Below are 18817 nucleotides of genomic sequence, written 5' to 3' on the forward strand. Positions count from 1 at the left end.
AGCATTTTCTGTCCCCAGGAGCACGATGAAGCCAGGAACCTCACTGATCCCTCTGAACACCAGGGTGAGCACCCAGCCTGCCAGGGCAGCACCTCTCACCTTCCTCTCCACTGAGCAGCAGGGAATCCTGAGCATCACTCTGCATCTCTTGGCTGAATGGAGTTTAACTGCAGCAGAGATTCAGGCAGTTGGACAAGCTAGTCTCCAGAGGTGCCTTCTGCTCTGTGATGCTGTGATTAGATGCCTCACAGCTTCAAACCCCACTGGTCACCACACACTCCTGCTCTTTTCCAAACCAAACCCTCACCTAAGTTGTGTCCCAAGATAAAAACTCACACTCCTGCCAGCTTTTTGTTGCCACATCCTGGTTTTGATCATGATACCCCAAATATTTTGGCTTCTTCAGCAGCAGCCTACACACCATCTCCCAAAATATTTTTGATTAATGATCTGGTCACCTTTTAGAAGGGTTTAGCTCAAGCAGTTGATGCTTGACAAAGGCTGTTCTCCTCTGTGCCATGGGTTACTCCATGCCAAGTGGTGCTATTCTATTTTAAACATCATTTCAATGCTGTTTAGCAAGGAGATATGCCTCCAATTCCACCTCCTGTGAGCATCCTCAGCATAATTATGCCGTAATTGGTGATCCCCATCCTCTTTGGCAGTGAAATGGTTTAAGGGTGAGACTGGAAAGGCCATTAGCAATGTCCAATGATCAGTAGGGTGTTCAGTCTGGTCACTGAGCACAAACACTTGGTTTGAATAGCAGATGTCCCCTCCTCACAGTGGGGTGCAGTGACACCACCACCTCCATCCATCAATATCCTACCTCCACCCTTGGAGATACCTCCAAAGCTCAGGAGGACGAGTCCCTTGTGGTTTGCTGAGAGCAGGAGGCTGGAGGAGAGACTTTCAAGTGACCCTTCTGACCAGCACTGTTCTGCTGCTCTCATCTGGCATCAGCAGAGTGAAGGGCAGAAGCCAGCAAGCAAAGCCCTGAGCAGGGCACTGGGAGCATCCCAGCATCAGGTCTCCTGCCAAAGGAAACCACTTATGGAGCTTCCTGCCTCCACTTCCCCTTCCAGTCCTTTCCTCTAACACTTTATTTTTGTGTCTGGATGGCATTTCATGGGATTTAAGCTGTGCCTGCTGCCTCCTGCCCTGTCAGTGGGAGCTCCTGGGAGCAGCCTGGCTCTCTCCTTCACTCCCTTGTGTTCAGACACATGGATCAGAAGTGTCCTCCCCAAACTGCATCCACACATCTGGCTTACAAACAGCACTGTAAGAAACTGCCATGTGCCACACAGCATCCATTCCACCACGTGGAAATCTGCTGGGAGACAAAACATCCTCCAGCTTTGCTCTATCACAAACAGCAATTAACATAACGAGATCACAGACTCACAGGGGTTGGAAGGGACCCCCCAGAGCCCATGGGGTCCAACCCCCTGCCAAAGCAGGTTCCCTAGGACAGGTCACACAGGTTGGTGTCCAGACAGGGCTGGAGTATCTCCAGAGGAGATGTTTCCTCCTCTCAGCTCTTACCTGGCTGTGGTGGGTGAGGTGGTGGCATTTGGTGGTGCATCATTGGGTATGGTGGGGGCTGCTGATGAGGCAGAAGGCCAGGATGTGCTGGTGCCCCAAGGGGGTTCATCCCAGGCCCCCCAGAGTGCTGGTGGGACTGCTGGGGGTTCTGACTGTGCTGCTGCTCCATTTGCTGCCGAGCCCTTAACTCTGCGTATTTCAGCTGCTCCATGTGGAAATTCTGGCGTTCAGTCAGCAGCTGCTGCCTCTGCTGCTCCAGCTGTGGCAGGAAGAGTTGGGGGGGAGACAAAGCAAAGGGAAGAGTCAAGAACTTCACATTTAAAACACGTCCAGCAAATCCAGTGCCTGTCCTACTGACACACAACCCTCTGGCTTGCAGGTCTTGGGGAAGGATCCAGAGCTTTTTCCAACTGGAACATACGAGGTCACCTTGCTCTGCCCTGAGAACCCCTCAGGAACACAGGCACACACTCACAGGGGTTGGAAGGGCCCCCCAGAGCCCAGGGGGTTCAACCCCTGCCCAAGCAGGGTCCCTAGCACAGGGGCTGGAATCTCTCCAGACAAGGAGACTCCACACCCCCTGGGCAGCCTGGCCCAGGGCTCCCTCACCCTCACCACCAAGAAGTTCTTCCCCACATTGGGGGGAACTCCCTGGGCTCCAACTTGAGCCCATCACCCCTTGTCCTGTCCCCACAGACACTGAGCAGAGGCTGCCCATGGCCCCCTGGCTCCCACCCTTCAGCTCTTGAGAACCAGTGATCAGATCCCCTCTCAGGCTTCTTCTCTCCAGGCTGAACTAACACATTACTCAGTGAGTACAGCATGGAGCACGCAGCCTTAAAGTAGTTCTGAAACTCAGTGTTTTTCTCTGTCTTCTACACATTGGAATGTGGGGAACAGGAAACCACAGAGATTTTTCTAGGAGAGACCAAAGCAGAACACACACACAACAGCAGGAGCTCAGGGACTGCAGCCAGAGTCCTACTCTGTACCTTTATTTTACGTGTAGGACCTGGATGTTGTTACAGCCAGAATGCAGTGAGTCACACCAGTAGAATCACAGAGTTGTAGGGGTAGGAAGGGACCTCAAGAGATCAACAAGTTCAACCCCCTGCCAAAGCAGGGTCCCTAGGACAGGTCACAGGTAAATCATTGAATGGTTAGGGGGTTAAGAGTGTTCTTTTGTAAAACCTCACCTGAAGGGACCCCAGGAACAGGAGGGGAATCTGCTCTTGGGAAGGGCAGAGACTGGCAGGACAAGGGGCTGGAGTGAAGCTGGAGGAGGGAAGGGGGAGAGGAGAGACTGGGGGGAAGTTCTGTGCAGAGAGAGTGGGGAGGGGCTGGAAGGGGCTGCCCAGAGAGGGGGTGGGTGCCCCGTCCCTGGGGGTGTTCAGGGCCAGGTTGGCTGGGGCCCTGGGCACCCTTGTGTAGCTCCAGGCCTGGAGGTTGGTGTCCCTGCCTGTGGCAGGGGGTTGGAGCTCTGGGACCCCTGGGGTCCCTCCCAACCCAGACCAGTCTGGGATTCAGGCCAATCAATATAAACCAGGTTATTTGCTTATGGAGCAACACAGAGCCTGAGCAAGCCCAAACTGAGGAGACAAAGAGCTGCAGAATTATCCCTCAGTATCAGGCAGTTCTGTGAGTGCTCATGGCCCTGGGTAAGGACACGTTGTGTCATTCAACTGGAAGGAGAAACCATAACCCATTTCTACATCTATTACTCTTCAGCAATCAGTGTATGGGTTTGTGTGAGGAGCCTACAAGATCTGGGGAGTATTTTGAGACACTCCATGAAAAGCAGGTTGTCAAGGAGACTTCCACCTAGCAGAAGTTCTCCAAAAACCCCCAAGCTCCATCAAGACTTTGTGTTTGCAGTCTGACTGCTGACAAAGCAGGGGCTGGAAAGGCAAATACCACACAGCACCCATTCACCAATGGAACCAGATGGGGCCAGGGCCTTATGAATAATACATCCTCCTGGTTAGGGGGTGGTTTTCTGCATGTAGGGACAACAATGGGATTATTCATGCTGCCACAACTCCTTTTTCCCCTGACCAATCTGATATGTTAGCAGGAAAACATGGAGAAAGTGAAGTTACACACACACCAAGGGTGTAATTGTGTGTGTGGGGAAACAGACTCCTGAGGGGGCAGGTAGTCCTGAGGAGAATTACTGCAAAGGCCCCAAAAGTGAGGCTTAGGCAAGAAGTCTAATCAAGAGTCTGTGGCCAGTAGGGCCAGGGAGGTGATTGTGCCCCTGGGCTGGGCACTGGGGAGGCTGCAGCTGGAGTGCTGGGTCCAGTTGTGGGCCCCTGAGTCCCAGCAGGAGCTGGAGGTCCTGGAGCGTGTCCAGAGAAGGGCAACCAGGCTGGGGAAGGGGCTGGAGAGCAGCAAAGCTTGTGAGGAGCGGCTGAGGGAGCTGGGGGTGCTGAGCCTGGAGCAGAGGAGGCTGAGGGGAGCCCTTCTCCCCCCTGCCCTGCCCTGCCCTGCCCTGGCAGGAGGGTGCAGAGAGGTGGGCGATGGTCTCTGCAGCCAGGGGACAGGAGCTGGGAGGAGGGGCAGTGGGCTCAAGCTGCCCCAGGGCAGGGTCAGCTCAGCTGGGAGGGCAAAGTTCTTCCCTGGCAGAGCTGTGGGGCTGTGGCACAGGCTGCCCAGGGAGGGGCTGAGTCCCCAGCCCTGGGGGTGTTTAACAGAGGGGAGATGAGGTGCTCAGGGAGCTGGGTCAGCACAGGACAGGGACGGTTGGACTCGATGGTTTCAAAGGGCTTTTCCTCCTTGGTGACTGGGATGTCTGGTTACTTTTTGTATCCTTCCACATTCCCACTCTGCTCTCCTCATGGTTCCTGACTCGTACATCTGTCCTGGGTCTGGCCAGGCCAGAACTCACCTCCCCAAGCAGCCAGCACAGGGGAGCTGGGTTACCCTGGGCTCTTTCCTCACCACCTGGCATCAGCCCCCAATAAAAGGTTGGGGAGGGGGGCCCCTGGGTGCTTCCAGGGCAGTCCCAGTGCTGCTGGGGTGCTGCCCCAGGGCTCTGGGGGGCCCTTCCAACCCCTGTGAGTCTGTGAGTCTGTGATTCTGTACCCTGTGCTCACACAACCATCACACCTGTCCCACAGTTCCATCCCAAGCAAATGGGCCAAACAAGTGCTCACGTGCTGCTCTAAGCTCTGGGGCAACAAGGCTCTTACCAGTAGGATCCTACCAGTAGGATCTCTGGTTAAACACAGACTTGGCAACACTGAAGTGACTTTAAACCCCAAAAACTTAACGCCCTCCAGCCTGCAGCACGACTTTATTTCACCACTCCAGATCACTTTACCTTTACAACAGCACCAAGGGCTGTTCTTGGCTTTAATTATCCCACTAAATATTTACAATGACAGGTGAAAAGACCCAATTTATCCACCAGAAAGCCAAGGGGAACATTTGCCCACCCATTTACAAAGAAGGAAAATGTCATATGCCTCAAACAGGCAAAAAACCCCCACCCACCAGTCAGTAATAGAACACATCCCCCCCAGAAAGGGATGGACAGAGAACCTTTCTGAAATAGTTAGGTCCATTTCTTGAGCTGCCAATCAGTGTCAGAGGCAAACACCACACTGAAATGCTTCAGGATGCTGAGCAATCCAGAAATTCCTGCTGACATTCTGCTACAACAAAAAGCCCCCAGTTTGTCAAGCTCCATCAGAGTGATTAATGCCCAAGTGAGGATGTAAATCCTGTTAAATTCCCATGGGAGGGGAAATGTGAAAACCCCTGGAATTAGGAGTCGATACCTTCACTGCATCTGGAGTAATTGGCTATTGATCACACTGGGGGAGCTACACAATGGGAAAATAACCATTAAAAAAGACCAGTCTGATAAAAATTGAAGTTTTTGGCTGATATTTACAGTAGCTGGGGAGAAACAGCTGCTCTGAAAGCCTGCTGTCCTATGCATCATGGAACACCTCCTAACTGATGGGGAATCAGGTGCTGACAGGTAAAGACAGTGTCTCTTCCATGTCATACCCCTGTCTTGGGGATCAGTGCTACATGATAAACCCAGCCCTGCTTGGGATGCCTTCTGTGGGTGCTCTCCTGGGGTCGCCACCTTCTCCTGCAGTCACCACCTCCTCCTGGGGTCACCACCTCCTCCTAGACCTCCATCATGATGTGTGCCCTGACCTACTGCCTCACTGGACTGAGGATACAAGCTTGGTGCCCCCAGCTCCTCATGTGCCAGGGACTGACACCCCTCTGGGGAAGCCCTTTGCCCCCATCTCCAGCCCAAACCTCCCCCCACACAACTCGAGGCCGTTTCCTCTGGTCCTGGAGCTCGTCCTGTGGCAGAAGAGCCCGACCCCCCGGCTGCCCCCTCCTCCCAGGGAGCTGCAGAGAGCCAGCAGGTCTCCCCTCAGCCTCCTCCTCTCCAGCCCCAGCCCCGGGGCCCTCAGCTGCTCCCGGCAGCCTCGAGCTCCAGCCCCTTCCCTGCTCCATCCCCCTTCCCCAGCCCCTCCCCATCCTCCTTGTGGTGAGGGGCCCAAACCTGACCCTGTTGCTCCAGGGGCAGCCCCAGTTCCGAGCCCTGGGGAGCACCGAGGGGACTGGCCGGTGACTGGGTTGAACTCTGGGCACCCCGACTCTCTGGCCCGACCATCCCCCTGGGTTTTACCCAGTGAACCATCTGCCCAGCCGAGCCCTGAGCAGCTTCTCCAGCAGGATGCTGTGGGAAACCCTGTCAGAGGCTTTGCTGAAGCCCAGGCAGGCTCCATCCCCAGCCTTTCCCTCATCTCTGCGTGGGTCACCTTCTCGCAGGAGATCAGGTTGGTCAAGGAGGACCCTCCAATCCCTGTGAGCAACCCCTTTTCCCAACATCACTGCTTCCTTCCTGTCTCTGGAGGCTGCTGTTGCTCTCAGACAAATCCCTCATCACCACAAAATGAGAAGCTGTTAATCCTGACCATGTGCCCTTCTGCCACTGTATCTCCTTCTGAGGACGTACCCAACTGAGAACACCCTCCAAAAAAGCCCAAACCCAACTGAACTACATGCTTGGAACCAAACCTTTGGTCTAAACTGGGTCAGGAAGGGAAGGCAGGCAGAGCTGGCTCCCTCCTCTTAGGGAAGTGAGGTTTCCACCCATTTCAAGACATAAAGTCATGCTTAGATTAGATAACCTCCATGTGATAAGGCTTGGAACCAATTCCACATTCACACTTAGATGAGAGGAGTCAGGATTAGGAAGTTGAGGAGGACTCCACCTTGCTGCTTAGAGCAAAGAGAAGATGCTGGATAAAGGAGGAGAGGGATAGAGGAGGAGAGGGATAAAGAGCTGGATAAAGGAGGAGAGGGATAGAGGAGGAGAGGGATAAAGAGCTGGATAAAGGAGGAGAGGGATAGAGGAGGAGAGGGATAAAGAGCTGGATAAAGGAGTGACCACAGGCGTAACACTGAGTCCCAGCTGGAGGAGACAGCCCTGCACAGAGGTGAGGAACATGGAGGTTGGTGGTTTTCCAGCTGTTAGGACACACAGGTGTGACCAATTTAGCAGAGAATTTGGGATTAGCACCCCCTACTTACAGCCTCTTTCTCTCTGTCCATAATGGTTTCCAGCTCCTCAAAATGACGAAGTTTAATCTCCAGCTTCTTCATCTGTGTTTCCACCAGAAGGGCGACCAGGGACTTGATCTTCCTTTCTTCCACTGCTGCCAGGTGCTGAGGATGAAACACAGGAGCTGCTTTACACTCATTTCACAGGGATAAAGCAGAAGAAATAAGCCAACTCCACCTTCACCTAGCTCCAGCCCTCCTGTACCACTTCTGGACAGAAAACAGGGCATTAGAAGATCTGCCTCATGCTCACAGAAGAATATTAAGCTTTTAATTGAACAAATAGGTGTCGATTTGAATGCAGGAGGTACTGTGGATGCTCAGGGCTCAAACAATCCAGCTCTGCTTTGAGGCAACAGAGAGAGCACTTTCAGCAGAAATGCAAATGAGGGAGAGTCAGCTGCAGGTCATCCAAAAAGCTTTCAGCAGCACACACAGAGGAGACTTCTACCTGGAACCACCCACCAAACCAGGGAGGTGACTCTCATGTGCCTTCACCATGAAAGGATTCGCTGCCAGGGTGAACATGAAGCTGTGGGTGCAGTTAAACCTGCCCCTGTTACACACAGTGGCTCTCTCAGTGTGGCAGTTCCACCCTAAGCCAGGGAGAAGCTACTGAGGAAATCATAGAGTCACAGGGGTTGGAAAGGACATCCAGAGCCCATGAGGTCCAACCCCCTGCCCAAGCAGGGTCCCTAGGACAGGGGCTGGAATCTCTCCAGACAAGGAGACTCCACACCCCCTGGGCAGCCTGTCCCAGGGCTCCCTCACCCTCACCACCAAGAAGTTCTTCCCCACACTGGGGGGAACTCCCTGGACTCCAACTTGAGCCCATCGCCCCTTGTCCTGTCCCCACAGACACTGAGCAGAGGCTGCCCATGGCCCCCTGGCTCCCACCCTTCAGCTCTTGAGAACCAGTGATCAGATCCCCTCTCAGGCTTCTTCTCTCCAGGCTGAACAGCCCCAGCTCCCTCAGCCTTTCCTCCCAGGGGAGATGCTCCAGGCCCTTCAGCATCTCTGTCCCTCCTCTGGACTCTCTCCAGGAGATCCCTGGCTGGTTGATCCCAGGGAGCCCAGAACTGGACACAACACTCCAGCTGGGGCCTGAGCAGGGCAGAGCAGAGGGGGAGGATCCCCTCCTGTCACCTGCTGCCCACACTCCTCCTGATGCCCCCAGGATCCCACTGGCTCTCTCAGCCCCCAGGACACACTGCTGGCTCATGGCCACCCTGTCACCCACCAGCACCCCCAGGTCCTTCTCCCCAGAGCTCCTCTCCAGCAGCTCCCCCCAGCCTGTCCTGATCCCAGCAGTTATTCCTTCCCAGGGGCCAGACTCTCCTCTGGCTGTTGTTGAACCCCAGCTGGTCTCTCCCTGCCCAGCTCTGCAGCCTGTCCAGGTCTCTCTGGATGGCAGCACAGTGTCCTGTGTGTCACCCACTCCTCCCAGCTCTGGATCATTGGTGTGATGTCCCTCTACATGGACATTAGAATGCACTATTAGAACAATAAATTAATGCCTTTTATAGCCTGGCTGCTTTGTGTTCCTACTGCAGGAGAGAGCGGAAAGCAAAAGGTGTGTCTAAGCTGCAGAAAAAGGAAGAAAATGCTTTGTGAGGCTTCAGCTTCATCTACACACTCACATTAACGATACAGAGATACAGATATGTGATGTATGAAGAAGCCTGTGGAAGTGTTTCCCATTTTCCAAGTGGGAAAGGCAGGTTAAGGATGTTTTCTACTGGTTTGTGTTACAATGAAAATCCACTCAGAATCCACCCATCATGTGTCCTGGTTGGGAGTTTCTGAATTAACAGCCCAAGGATGCTGTTAAGGGTAGACAATGGCAAGACAAGGGGGATGGACTAAAGCTAGGAAGGGTTAAATTAGATAATAGGGGGAAGTTTTTTTACCTCAGGAGAGAGTGGTGAGGGGCTGGAAGGGGCTGCCCAGAGAAGGGGTGGGTGCCCCGTCCCTGGGGGTGTTCCAGGCCAGGTTGGCTGAGGCCCTGGGCAACCTTGTGTAGCTCCAGGCCTGGAGGTTGGTGTCCCTGCCTGTGGCAGGGGGTTGGAGCTCTGGGACCCTTGGGGTCCTTCCCAACCCAGCCCAGTCTGTGGCTCTACATGTTTAAGAAAAGGGGAGATGAGGTTCTTAGGGATATGGTTCAGGACAGGGAATGGTTGGACTTGATGATCTTAAAGGTCTTTTCCAACCTTGTGATCCTGTGATTGTTGCTCCATTCCATAGACACCCCTCTTGCCCCTGTGAAGTCAACCACAGTATTCCTCTGATATCAAATCCCAAGGAAACAGCTTCCTAACAGCCCTTTGCATGCCCAGGGCTTGAGCTGCTTCTTCAGGAGGGAATTACTCACACAGACAAGACACGGCTCACTGAAAGCCTTAATATCGTCTGGAGAGAAATCCCCATCGAACTGGAATTCTACTCTGAGGTCTGAACATCCTAATTATAGTACATTATCTCCTGTAATAAAGTGAAAATATTCTCCTAGACTATTATTATTACTGTAATGAAAACCACCATTAGCTGAGTCTCTTCTCCCTCTAGCACTCATTGGCACCAGAGGCAGGGAAGCAGGAGAGCATCTTTATTTGGAGCCAGCAGCCTTTTGTAAAGCAGAGATTAAATTCCACGTCTCCCTATAGAAATGGGGGTGTGTTCTCTCTTCTCTCAGCTGGGCTGGCAACACCCCAAAGGGTGAGGAACTAAGTACCTCAGTGAGAGCCTGGTGATGGTAGCACCACAGGGTCAGATGCAGATGGGCAAAGTGATGCATGAGGGACCCAGGTGAGACTCCTGCACCTCACTGAGATGAGGAGCTGGGCTGTGCCTGCTGGGGTTCAGCCAGGGCACGGGCAGGGTCCTGCACCCAGGGGGGAACCACCCCCGGCACCGGGACAGGGACGGGCAGAGCCCTGGGAGCGCCGGGGGACACCGGGCTGAGCGTGAGCAGCACCCTGCCCTCGGCCAAGAAACACAACAGCACCCTGGGGGGATGGGGAGAGGGGTGGGCAGCAGGGCAGGGAGGGTCTCCTGCCCCCCTGCTCTGCCCTGGGGAGGCCTCATGGGGAACAGGGGGTGTGGGGCTGGGCTCCCCGGGGCAGGAAGGACAGGGAGCTCCTGGAGAGGGGACAGCAAAGGGCTGTGGGGATGCTGAGGGCACCAGGACATCTCTGGGGCAGAGAGGCTGAGGGACTCGGGGCTGCTCAGCCCGCAGAGGAGAAGCCTGAGGGGGATCTGCTCAGTGCTGAGCAACCCCTGAGGGGTGGGCTCAGGAGGAGGGGTCAGGCTGTGGTCAGGGGGGCCCAGGGACAGGACAAGGGGCCGTGGGCACAGACTGGAGCAGAGGAAGTTCCCCCTGAGCCTGAGGAGGAACTTGTGTGCTGGGAGGGTGGCAGAGCCCTGGGCCAGGCTGCCCAGAGAGGTTGGGGAGTCTCCCTCCATCTCTGGAGCCATCCCAACCCCTGATCCTGGGCGCTGTCCTGTGCAGCTCGAGGGGACCCTGCCCTGGGGGGGTGGGATGGGGTGATGTCCAGAGGCCCCTCCAGCCCCACCAGCCTGGGGCTCTGGGATTCTGTAACACCCTCAAACCTTTTGGGTCTATAAAGGAGGGACTGCATCACCACAAGGCTGAGCACCACACTACCCTCTATATATGTGAGGCAGTTGGGGAAGAGCGACCAAGACCAAGAGTCAGCATGACACACGTGACACCTCACTGTGTTCTGGGACTCTGTCAGGATATAAACACCATCCATGCTCTGCTTTGGGTCTCTGTGATGTAGGTGACAGGGAACACAGCACTGAATCTGACAGCAATTAAGAAACCTGACAGAGAACTAATAAACTAAGAGAGAACAGATTTTGAAAGAGATTCTGGAAGGAGTGAAGGTGGTGTGGGTCCTGAGAGAAGGAAGCGAAAGTCAGTGTGCAATTAGTGATCATGGGGTAAAGAAAAGCCATCAGGACACAAACAACACAGCTCATCAAGGGCCTGGGGATGAACAAGCAGAAGTTCAGACCATTAAAAGGCACAGACAGCCCCTCTCAACACAAACACCACTGAGATGTTGATATAGAACTGCACAGCCAGCACTGAACATCACACTGGCTGGACAGATGACTTGTGTCACAGTCACAGAACAGCCAGGGACCCATGAGAGAGGCAAACAAGGGGTCTGCCACCCAGCTGTGTGCCCTCAGCGTTACAGCCAGACCCACTGAGCACACAAGCATGTTCCCATGGCCTTCTGGGCCTGTTTCTTAGGGATGTGTCACTTCCCAGTCCCATTTCACCCCTGGTTCACCACGGGCTTCGAGCAGCAGGAACTGAAGGGCACCTGTGCTCCTTTCAAGGCAGCAGGGCCCCAGTGTGAAACCACAGAGCTCTGGCACAAGGCCTGTCTAAAGCTGAACCCCAGCACGAGCAGGAAGCCAGGCCAGTGGGTGTCTGTAGGAACAAACCTTGGCTTTGGTGGCAGCTGAGGCAAGGGCAGCAGCTGCAGCTGTAGCTACGTTTCCTTCTGAGATCTCATGCTCCACTTTCTTCTTCCCAGCCTCGTTGTCTTTGTCTTTGCTGGCATCAAGGTTCTCCTTGTTCTCCTCTGCCTCCTTTTCCTCTGCAAGAGATTTCCCACCACGTCACTTACGAGCATGAACAGCATCACATCAGGACAGGAATCACTCTGCCTGCTGCTGTTGGCCCAGCAAATTAACTCACCCACAGCCACATCCCTGCCTTATAGTAGCACTACTCATCCAAATACCAACAGGGGAAGGATTCTACTCTAAGAGGATCTGACCCAACAAACAGGGTGACTTTAGGTGCTTTTAGTTTCCAGCCTTTCACCTTCTGCCACCAGCTACTCATCACCATTCCTGCTGCATTTCCAAAGCAACCCTATTTTCCAGCAAATCCAAATGCTTCCTGTTCTACCTGGGGCTGAGCCACTGCATGTAAAGCCCAGGAAACAGAACAACAATGTACTGAGTAGAAAACCCCTCAAGAACTCCCCAGGCTGTGTAAATAAGGGCTCTGCACCACCTCACAGGGAAACTGGGCTCACTGACCACCCCAACTTCTAAGGGTAGAAGTGAGCAGTCCCACTTCTTCACAGCACAAGTGATCAAACATCACGTGATGGCACCAAAAGAAAATAATTTGTGAGACCCACATGGACTTTGCTGCTGGAATTTCTCCACCCAGTCACCACCCAGAGGGACAGAAAGCTCAGCTGAGGGATAGAAAGGGGCTCAAGAGAGAATTTAGCACCAGAAGTTTGCAGTGGAATTAAACTACAGAGTATTTACTAGTGAACCATGAAGATGATGTGCAAGAAGTAGTATTTCTACTGTGGCTGAGTTTATAACCCATCCTGACTGCTCCAGGAGGCTGTTACAGCTCACACAGCTCAGGGAACAGCTGGAATTACCTGGCTTGGTGTCCACAGTCGCTTCACTCTCTTGCTCTTTTTCAGGGTTTCTCTCACTTTCTCCTTCTTGCACTTTGTCCCCTTCCTCAGTTTCACTCTCTGCTTTGCTTTCAACCTGATGGGATGGAAGATTCTTTGAGGAACAGGAGCTACACAAGACATTTGCTGTTGACTTCCTTTATAGCTTTCAAATTCATTCACTACCACACAGGAAGAGACTGAATTTGAACAGTTGATTCCTGCTGAAGCCCATTTTGGCAACTGAAATCCCAACAAAGAAACTAATGGCCCTGAGGGACAAAGTCTACCCCAGCTGGTAACCCTGGTGAGCCTGGTTCATCTGAAGGTACCTGAGGTCACATAACCCCAGAGTGGTGGGGTTGGAGGGGCCTCTGGAGACCCCTCAGTCCCAGAGCAGGGTCCCCTCGAGCAGGCTGCACCAGGATAGGGCCCAGGATGATGGGGGTGGGATCTCCCCAGGAAGGAGACTCCCCAACCTCTCTGGGCAGCCTTGCCCAGGGCTTGGGCACCCACAGGGTGAAGGAGTTTTTCCTCCTGTTGGGATGGACCTTCCCGTGCTCCAGTTTGTGCCCATCACCCCTTGTCCTGTCCCTGGACACCACCAAGAAGAGTCCAGCCCTGTCCCCTGACACCCCCTTTCGATATGGGTGGGTGTTGATGGGATCCCCTCACAGTCTTCTCTTCCCCAGCTCTCTCAGCCTTCCCTCCCACCAGAGATGCTCCAGCCCCTCATCATCCTCGTACCCTCCCCTGGACTCCCTCCAGCCGCTCCCAGTCAGTCCTGAAGTGGGAGCCCAGCACTGGGCACCCAATTCCAGCTGTGGCTCAGCAGGGCTGAGCAGAGGGGAGGAGAACAGAACCTCCCTGGACCCACCAGCCACACTCTGCTCAAAGCCCCCAGGTCCCATCAGTCCCTTGGCCACTGGGACACAGAGCTGGGCACAGAGGGCTCGGTGTCATAGAATCCCAGACTGGGCTGGGTTAGAAGGGACCCCAAGGGTCCCAGAGCTCCAACCCCCTGCCACAGGCAGGGACACCAACCTCCAGGCCTGGAGCTACACAAGGTTGCCCAGGGCCCCAGCCAACCTGGCCTGGAACACCCCCAGGGACGGGGCACCCACCCCCTCTCTGGGCAGCCCCTTCCAGCCCCTCACCACTCTCTCTGCAAAGAACTTCCCCCCAATCTCTCCTCTCCCCCTTCCCTCCTCCAGCTTCACTCCAGCCCCCTTGTCCTGCCATTAATGCCTCTGTAGGGTTTGAGACCACATCACTCCAAAGAAAACAAAGCACTATGGAGACTGAAGCCCATCTCCACCATCTCCCCTTCTCCTGGGGCACTTCAGAACGTACCAATTCAGGTTCATAAGCACCAAAGCTCTTCTCAGAGCCAGCATGCAGAGCCAAGCTCACCTTCTCAGGCTGCTGTCCATTTGTCTCTGTTTCCATCTTTTCCTCTTCAGCTCCATCTGAGAAAAGAAACCAAGTGTTGAGACTCCAGGTAACATCCAGGCTCAACAATTATTTCAGGCTTAACTGAAAGTTCCTGCTGTCTAGTGAGGGGGAATCAAAGAGAGCCACATAACTTGCTCTGGGAAGATGAAAAGCTTATTATAGTTTAAAAAAAGTAAGAAATAATCAAGTTTACTCTCAAATTTAACTGTTCTTCCTCTGCAGCGCAACAAGGACAAACCAGAATCAGAATCACCAGGGTGGAAAAGCGCTTTGAGCCCATCGAGTCCAACCATCCCTGTCCTGTGCTGACCCAGCTCCCTGAGCACCTCATCTCCCCTCTGTTAAACACCCCCAGGGCTGAGGACTCAGCCCCTCCCTGGGCAGCCTGTGCCACAGCCCCACAACTCTGCCAGGGAAGAACTTTGCCCTCCCAGCTGAGCTGACCCTGCCCTGGGGCAGCTTGAGCCCATTGCCCCTCCTCCCAGCTCCTGTCCCCTGGCTGCAGAGACCATCGCCCACCTCTCTGCACCCTCCTGCCAGGGCAGGGCAGGGCAGGGCAGGGCAGGGCAGGGGGGAGAAGGGCTCCCCTCAGCCTCCTCTGCTCCAGGCTCAACACCCCAGCTCCCTCAGCCACTTAACTTCATGTTTTATGTTATCTCCACTCTGCTGAACCCCCACTCCACCCACGCAGACAGAACCCACCACACCAATCAGCTGTGGCTGCAGGAGGACACCCCCTGTGCAGCTCCACAGTACTCAAGTCCTACAGTAATTCCCAGCAGTGAGTCCCAGGATTGTGAGGAGTTTTTCCCACTGCAGCCCATCTGTCTCCAGAGATGGGTGTCAGTGATGTGATTAACCTCAATCACGGGGCTGCCAGACCTGGAATTCCTCCTTAGCACGAGATCCCCACGTGCTGCAGGTCAGCCCAAGGTTTGAATTGCATCTGCAGGAGGTGTAACCACCACAGCTCTCCAATGAAGAGAGAGGATTCCTTCAAGGGAATCAGCCCAACACCACAGAACCAGAGAATCATTAAGGCTGGAAAAGACCAGCCAAAGTCCAGCTGGAAAAGACCATCAGGTCCAAGCACCAACCCACCACCACCATGTGTACTAACCCATGTCCCAAACTGTCATATCCACATGTTTTGAACCCCCCCAGGGATGGGGACCCCAGCCCTGGCCTGGATGGCTGGTTCCCCATGACTGATAATCCTTTTTGGGGAAGACTGAGAAGGGATCCCATTAACACTGACCCATATCTACAGGAGGATGCAAGGGGACAGGGCCAGGCTCTTCTTGGTGGTATCCAGTGAGAGGACAAGGGGTGATGGGCACAAACTGGAGCACAGGAAGGTCCATCCCAACAGGAGGAAAAACTCCTTCATCCTGTGGGTGCCCAAGCCCTGGGCCAGGCTGCCCAGAGAGGTTGGGTAGTCTCCTTCCTGGGGAGATCCCAACCCATGGTCCTGTCTGTGATCCTGTGTGACCTGCTCAATGGGACCCTGCTTGGGGGGATCTCCAGAGGTCCCCAAAACCCCACCAGTCTGGGGTTCTATGTGGATCTGTAAATATTCTCTTTTTATTTCACAGATGGTGTGGGTGGGCAGCACCCTCAGCCCTCCAGTGTACCCCTGCCATGGGCAAGGACTCCTCCCCAGCCCAGGGTGCCCCAAACCCCATGCAACCCAGCCTTGCACCCAGCCAGGGATCTAGGGACAGCCACAACTGCTCTGGACAAATTTCCAGACCCAGCTGTAGACCACAGGAAGGGCTGTCAAGCACCTGCTGCTGCAGAGCAAGGTCCAAGGCAGCCAGGGCAACCCAGAGAGACAAAGTCCTTCCCACCCACCCTTTTGAGAAGAAAAAAAGCCACACAGAGCATCCCCCAGTGGGAAGAACTGCCCTTGGACTCTCCTGTGGGCCATGATATGTTTGAGGGACACTTTCCAAACCCAAGTGTGGGGTTGTATTTCACAGGGACACGTTCAGCTACAGAGAGTCTGGAGATCTGGATGTGTGACAGCGAGATCTCCAGGGGTCCTGATTTAACCCAGGTCTCCTCATCCAGGCTGTAATAATAAAGGTCGTTTTAAAGCCAGGATGACAGCTTTAGGCAGGTTGTGGTCAATGGCTTTTGAAAAGTGTTGTCTTGCATTAGCAAGGGAGCCTTTATTTGCAGTGACAGCCCCACGGCGCCGCGGCTCCCGCTGACACACGCGGTGCTGCACTCGTGTAGCTTGAGAGGAGCAAAAGGAACCCTACATGGGCAAAGGAAAGGAAAGGAGAGCTGTGGATTGGGAGTCTGGGGGTTGGAGTGCACCTGGGATGAAGGAGGATTTTGCTTCACAAACGGCTGGAAGGATGGAGCTCCAACCAGTTAGGACCCCGTAAGAACTAGAATCCCACACTGGTCTGGGCTGGGAAGGACCCCAAGGGTCCCAGAGCTCCAACCCCCTGCCACAGGCAGGGACACCAACCTCCAGGCCTGGAGCTACACAAGGTTGCCCAGGGCCCCAGCCAACCTGGCCTGGAACACCCCCAGGGACGGGGCACCCACCCCCTCTCTGGGCAGCCCCTTCCAGCCTCTCACCACTCATTAATTGTGACTTGAATCAAGAAAGGAGCAGGAAATACCCCAAGCATCTCTGAGCCCAGAGATGACAGAACCCCAGAATGACAGAAAGGACCCCTTCCTCTCAGCCAGGCAAGAACCCAGCCACACTGATTGTCCTGTGTGATCTAATGAGGTTAATGAATACATAACAGCCATGCAAACAGGAGTTGATCAGTTGGTGATAAATGTCCCTGTTATGACTTCATTGAAATGAGAAAGACCCTGTACTCCCTGTCACACAGCCCCAGGGATGATCTGAAACCATCTTCAGGAGGTTTGCAGGGAATCCAACCATCAGCTCTGCAGTGAGAGGCACAAGACACCCTTCAAGGGGGAGAAGCCACCTGCAGACAAGGAAACATCCCTGCTCTGTGTGTGTCCCTCAAATCCAAAGCAACAAATGTTCCCTGTGTCTGCAGAGTCCTGCTCTGTGGTGTCTCCTGTCACCAAGAACATGGAGCCCATTGTCTAACACATGAAGAACTTACAGGTGACCTCAGAGGGAAGAGCTTCTCCCTCAGGTCTCCTCTGGCCCTGCCCTGCTGGAGTTGAACCCATGGCCCCTCGTCCTGGCGCTCCGTGCCCTGGGGAACAGTTCTTCCCAGCTTCCCTACAGGCACCTCTCAGGGGCTGGAAGGGGCTCTGAGGGCCCCCCCAGCCTCCTCTGCTCCAGGCAGAGCCAGCCCAGCTCTCCCAGCCTGGCTCCGGAGCAGAGCTGCTCCAGCCCTCGCATCCTCCTCGGGGCTCCTCTGGCCCCGCTCCACGAGCTCCATGTCCTCCTTGTGCTGAGGGCTCCAGAGCTGGACGCAGGATCCCAGGGGAGGTCTGAGCAGAGGGGACAATCCCCTCTCTGGACCTGCTGCCCACACTCCTGGGGGTGCAGCCCAGGATGGGGTTGGCCTTCTGGGTTGCAGATGTGGCTCACGTCCAGCTCTGTGTCCGTCAGGACCACATGTCCTCTCCCTCAGGGCTGCTCCCCATCACCTCACCCCCAGCCTGTGGTGGTAGCAGGGACAGTCCTGCTGACTGACTTTAGGTCAACAAGTTATCAAGTATTCCCACAGTAGGAACTTACTACAGTAGCAGCAAACCCACCTGCAGCACAAGCAGATAGGTAACCTCTGCTGTCACCTGAAGAACAATGAGCAACACTCTGGTTATAAACACAGAGAATCACCATCACAAGGGTCAGCTCACAGAGCCTGAAGGTGCCCTCAACACATCCTGGTCTCCTTTGCTTTCACCACAGCAACAAGCCCAACCTCTGCCAGAAGTCTGGCCTGAACATTCATATTGATTTAATTGAGAGGAAGTTCCATGGCTACAGGAAACTGGGTCTGAACACGCTAATTACACTATTACAAACCATAATTTAGGTTTTCCACACCAAGCCAGGACTCCAGGATCACCAGAGCTTCCTGTCTTTCTGCTTCCCACAGCTCAGAGGCACAACCACTGGATGGGCTTCCATGGAGAAGGTTGGAGTGTCCACAGAAAGCTGCTGTGTGAGATGTGTGAGTCCATCCGAGAGGACCGATGGGCTCAATCCTCCAGCAGCACAGAACCAGCTCACAGGCACCTGGGGAAGGACTTCTCCTGCCAGTCTCTACTTGTGTGTAGTTTTCCAGTGTGTGAAGTGGAGAATGAAGCAAAATCACCCATAAAACATTAAATCTGGGCGATTCAAGACCCTCACAGTGGCAGATGAGGCAGTAAATCAGATCACTGGTCCCTCAGCATCGTTTACTGCCAGGGATGAGCTACAGCGTGATGCACCTGGACACCTGTGTCAGCAGAAATACACATGAGATACGTGTTTGAGTAGGATCTACACCACACACCTGCCTCCTTGGAGACACCTCGCTCCTCAATCACTGCACCACCAGGCAGTCAGCACCATTAATCACCTCTGGAAAGCCAGGAAGAGAGCCCAGGTACTCAGTGAAGGCTGAGCTGGAACTACTAAGCAGCACAGGCATCCTGAATACATCCCTTCTCCAGAGCCAGGCTCCATGGTTTGGTCTCCTCAATTCATTCTGACTACATGAGATGCAGAGCCCTTCACCTACCCTATAACCTTTGGTGGGACCCTGCTGTGGAAAGCAAAGGCAGTGTCCCCCATCCCAGCCACT

The 18817-nt window shown here is 54.4% G+C and overlaps 1 protein-coding gene across 1 annotated transcript in view; it reads right to left on the reverse strand.

The window, feature by feature from the left end:
• Positions 1 to 18817, reverse strand: part of SMARCC1 (SWI/SNF related BAF chromatin remodeling complex subunit C1) — a gene marked incomplete at its 5' end in the record, with an annotated part of 88495 nt that overhangs the window by 13434 nt on the left and 56244 nt on the right. Inside the window, 5 exons of the mRNA XM_084260521.1 lie at positions 1546 to 1804; positions 7114 to 7248; positions 11626 to 11780; positions 12594 to 12708; positions 14025 to 14080. Of these exons, the coding sequence (XP_084116647.1) occupies positions 1546 to 1804; positions 7114 to 7248; positions 11626 to 11780; positions 12594 to 12708; positions 14025 to 14080 (720 nt within the window). The remainder of the gene's footprint in view (positions 1 to 1545; positions 1805 to 7113; positions 7249 to 11625; positions 11781 to 12593; positions 12709 to 14024; positions 14081 to 18817) is intronic.

The sequence above is a fragment of the Gallinula chloropus genome, assembly GCF_964237585.1.
Source record: "Gallinula chloropus genome assembly, chromosome: 2".
Lineage (NCBI taxonomy): Eukaryota > Metazoa > Chordata > Aves > Gruiformes > Rallidae > Gallinula > Gallinula chloropus.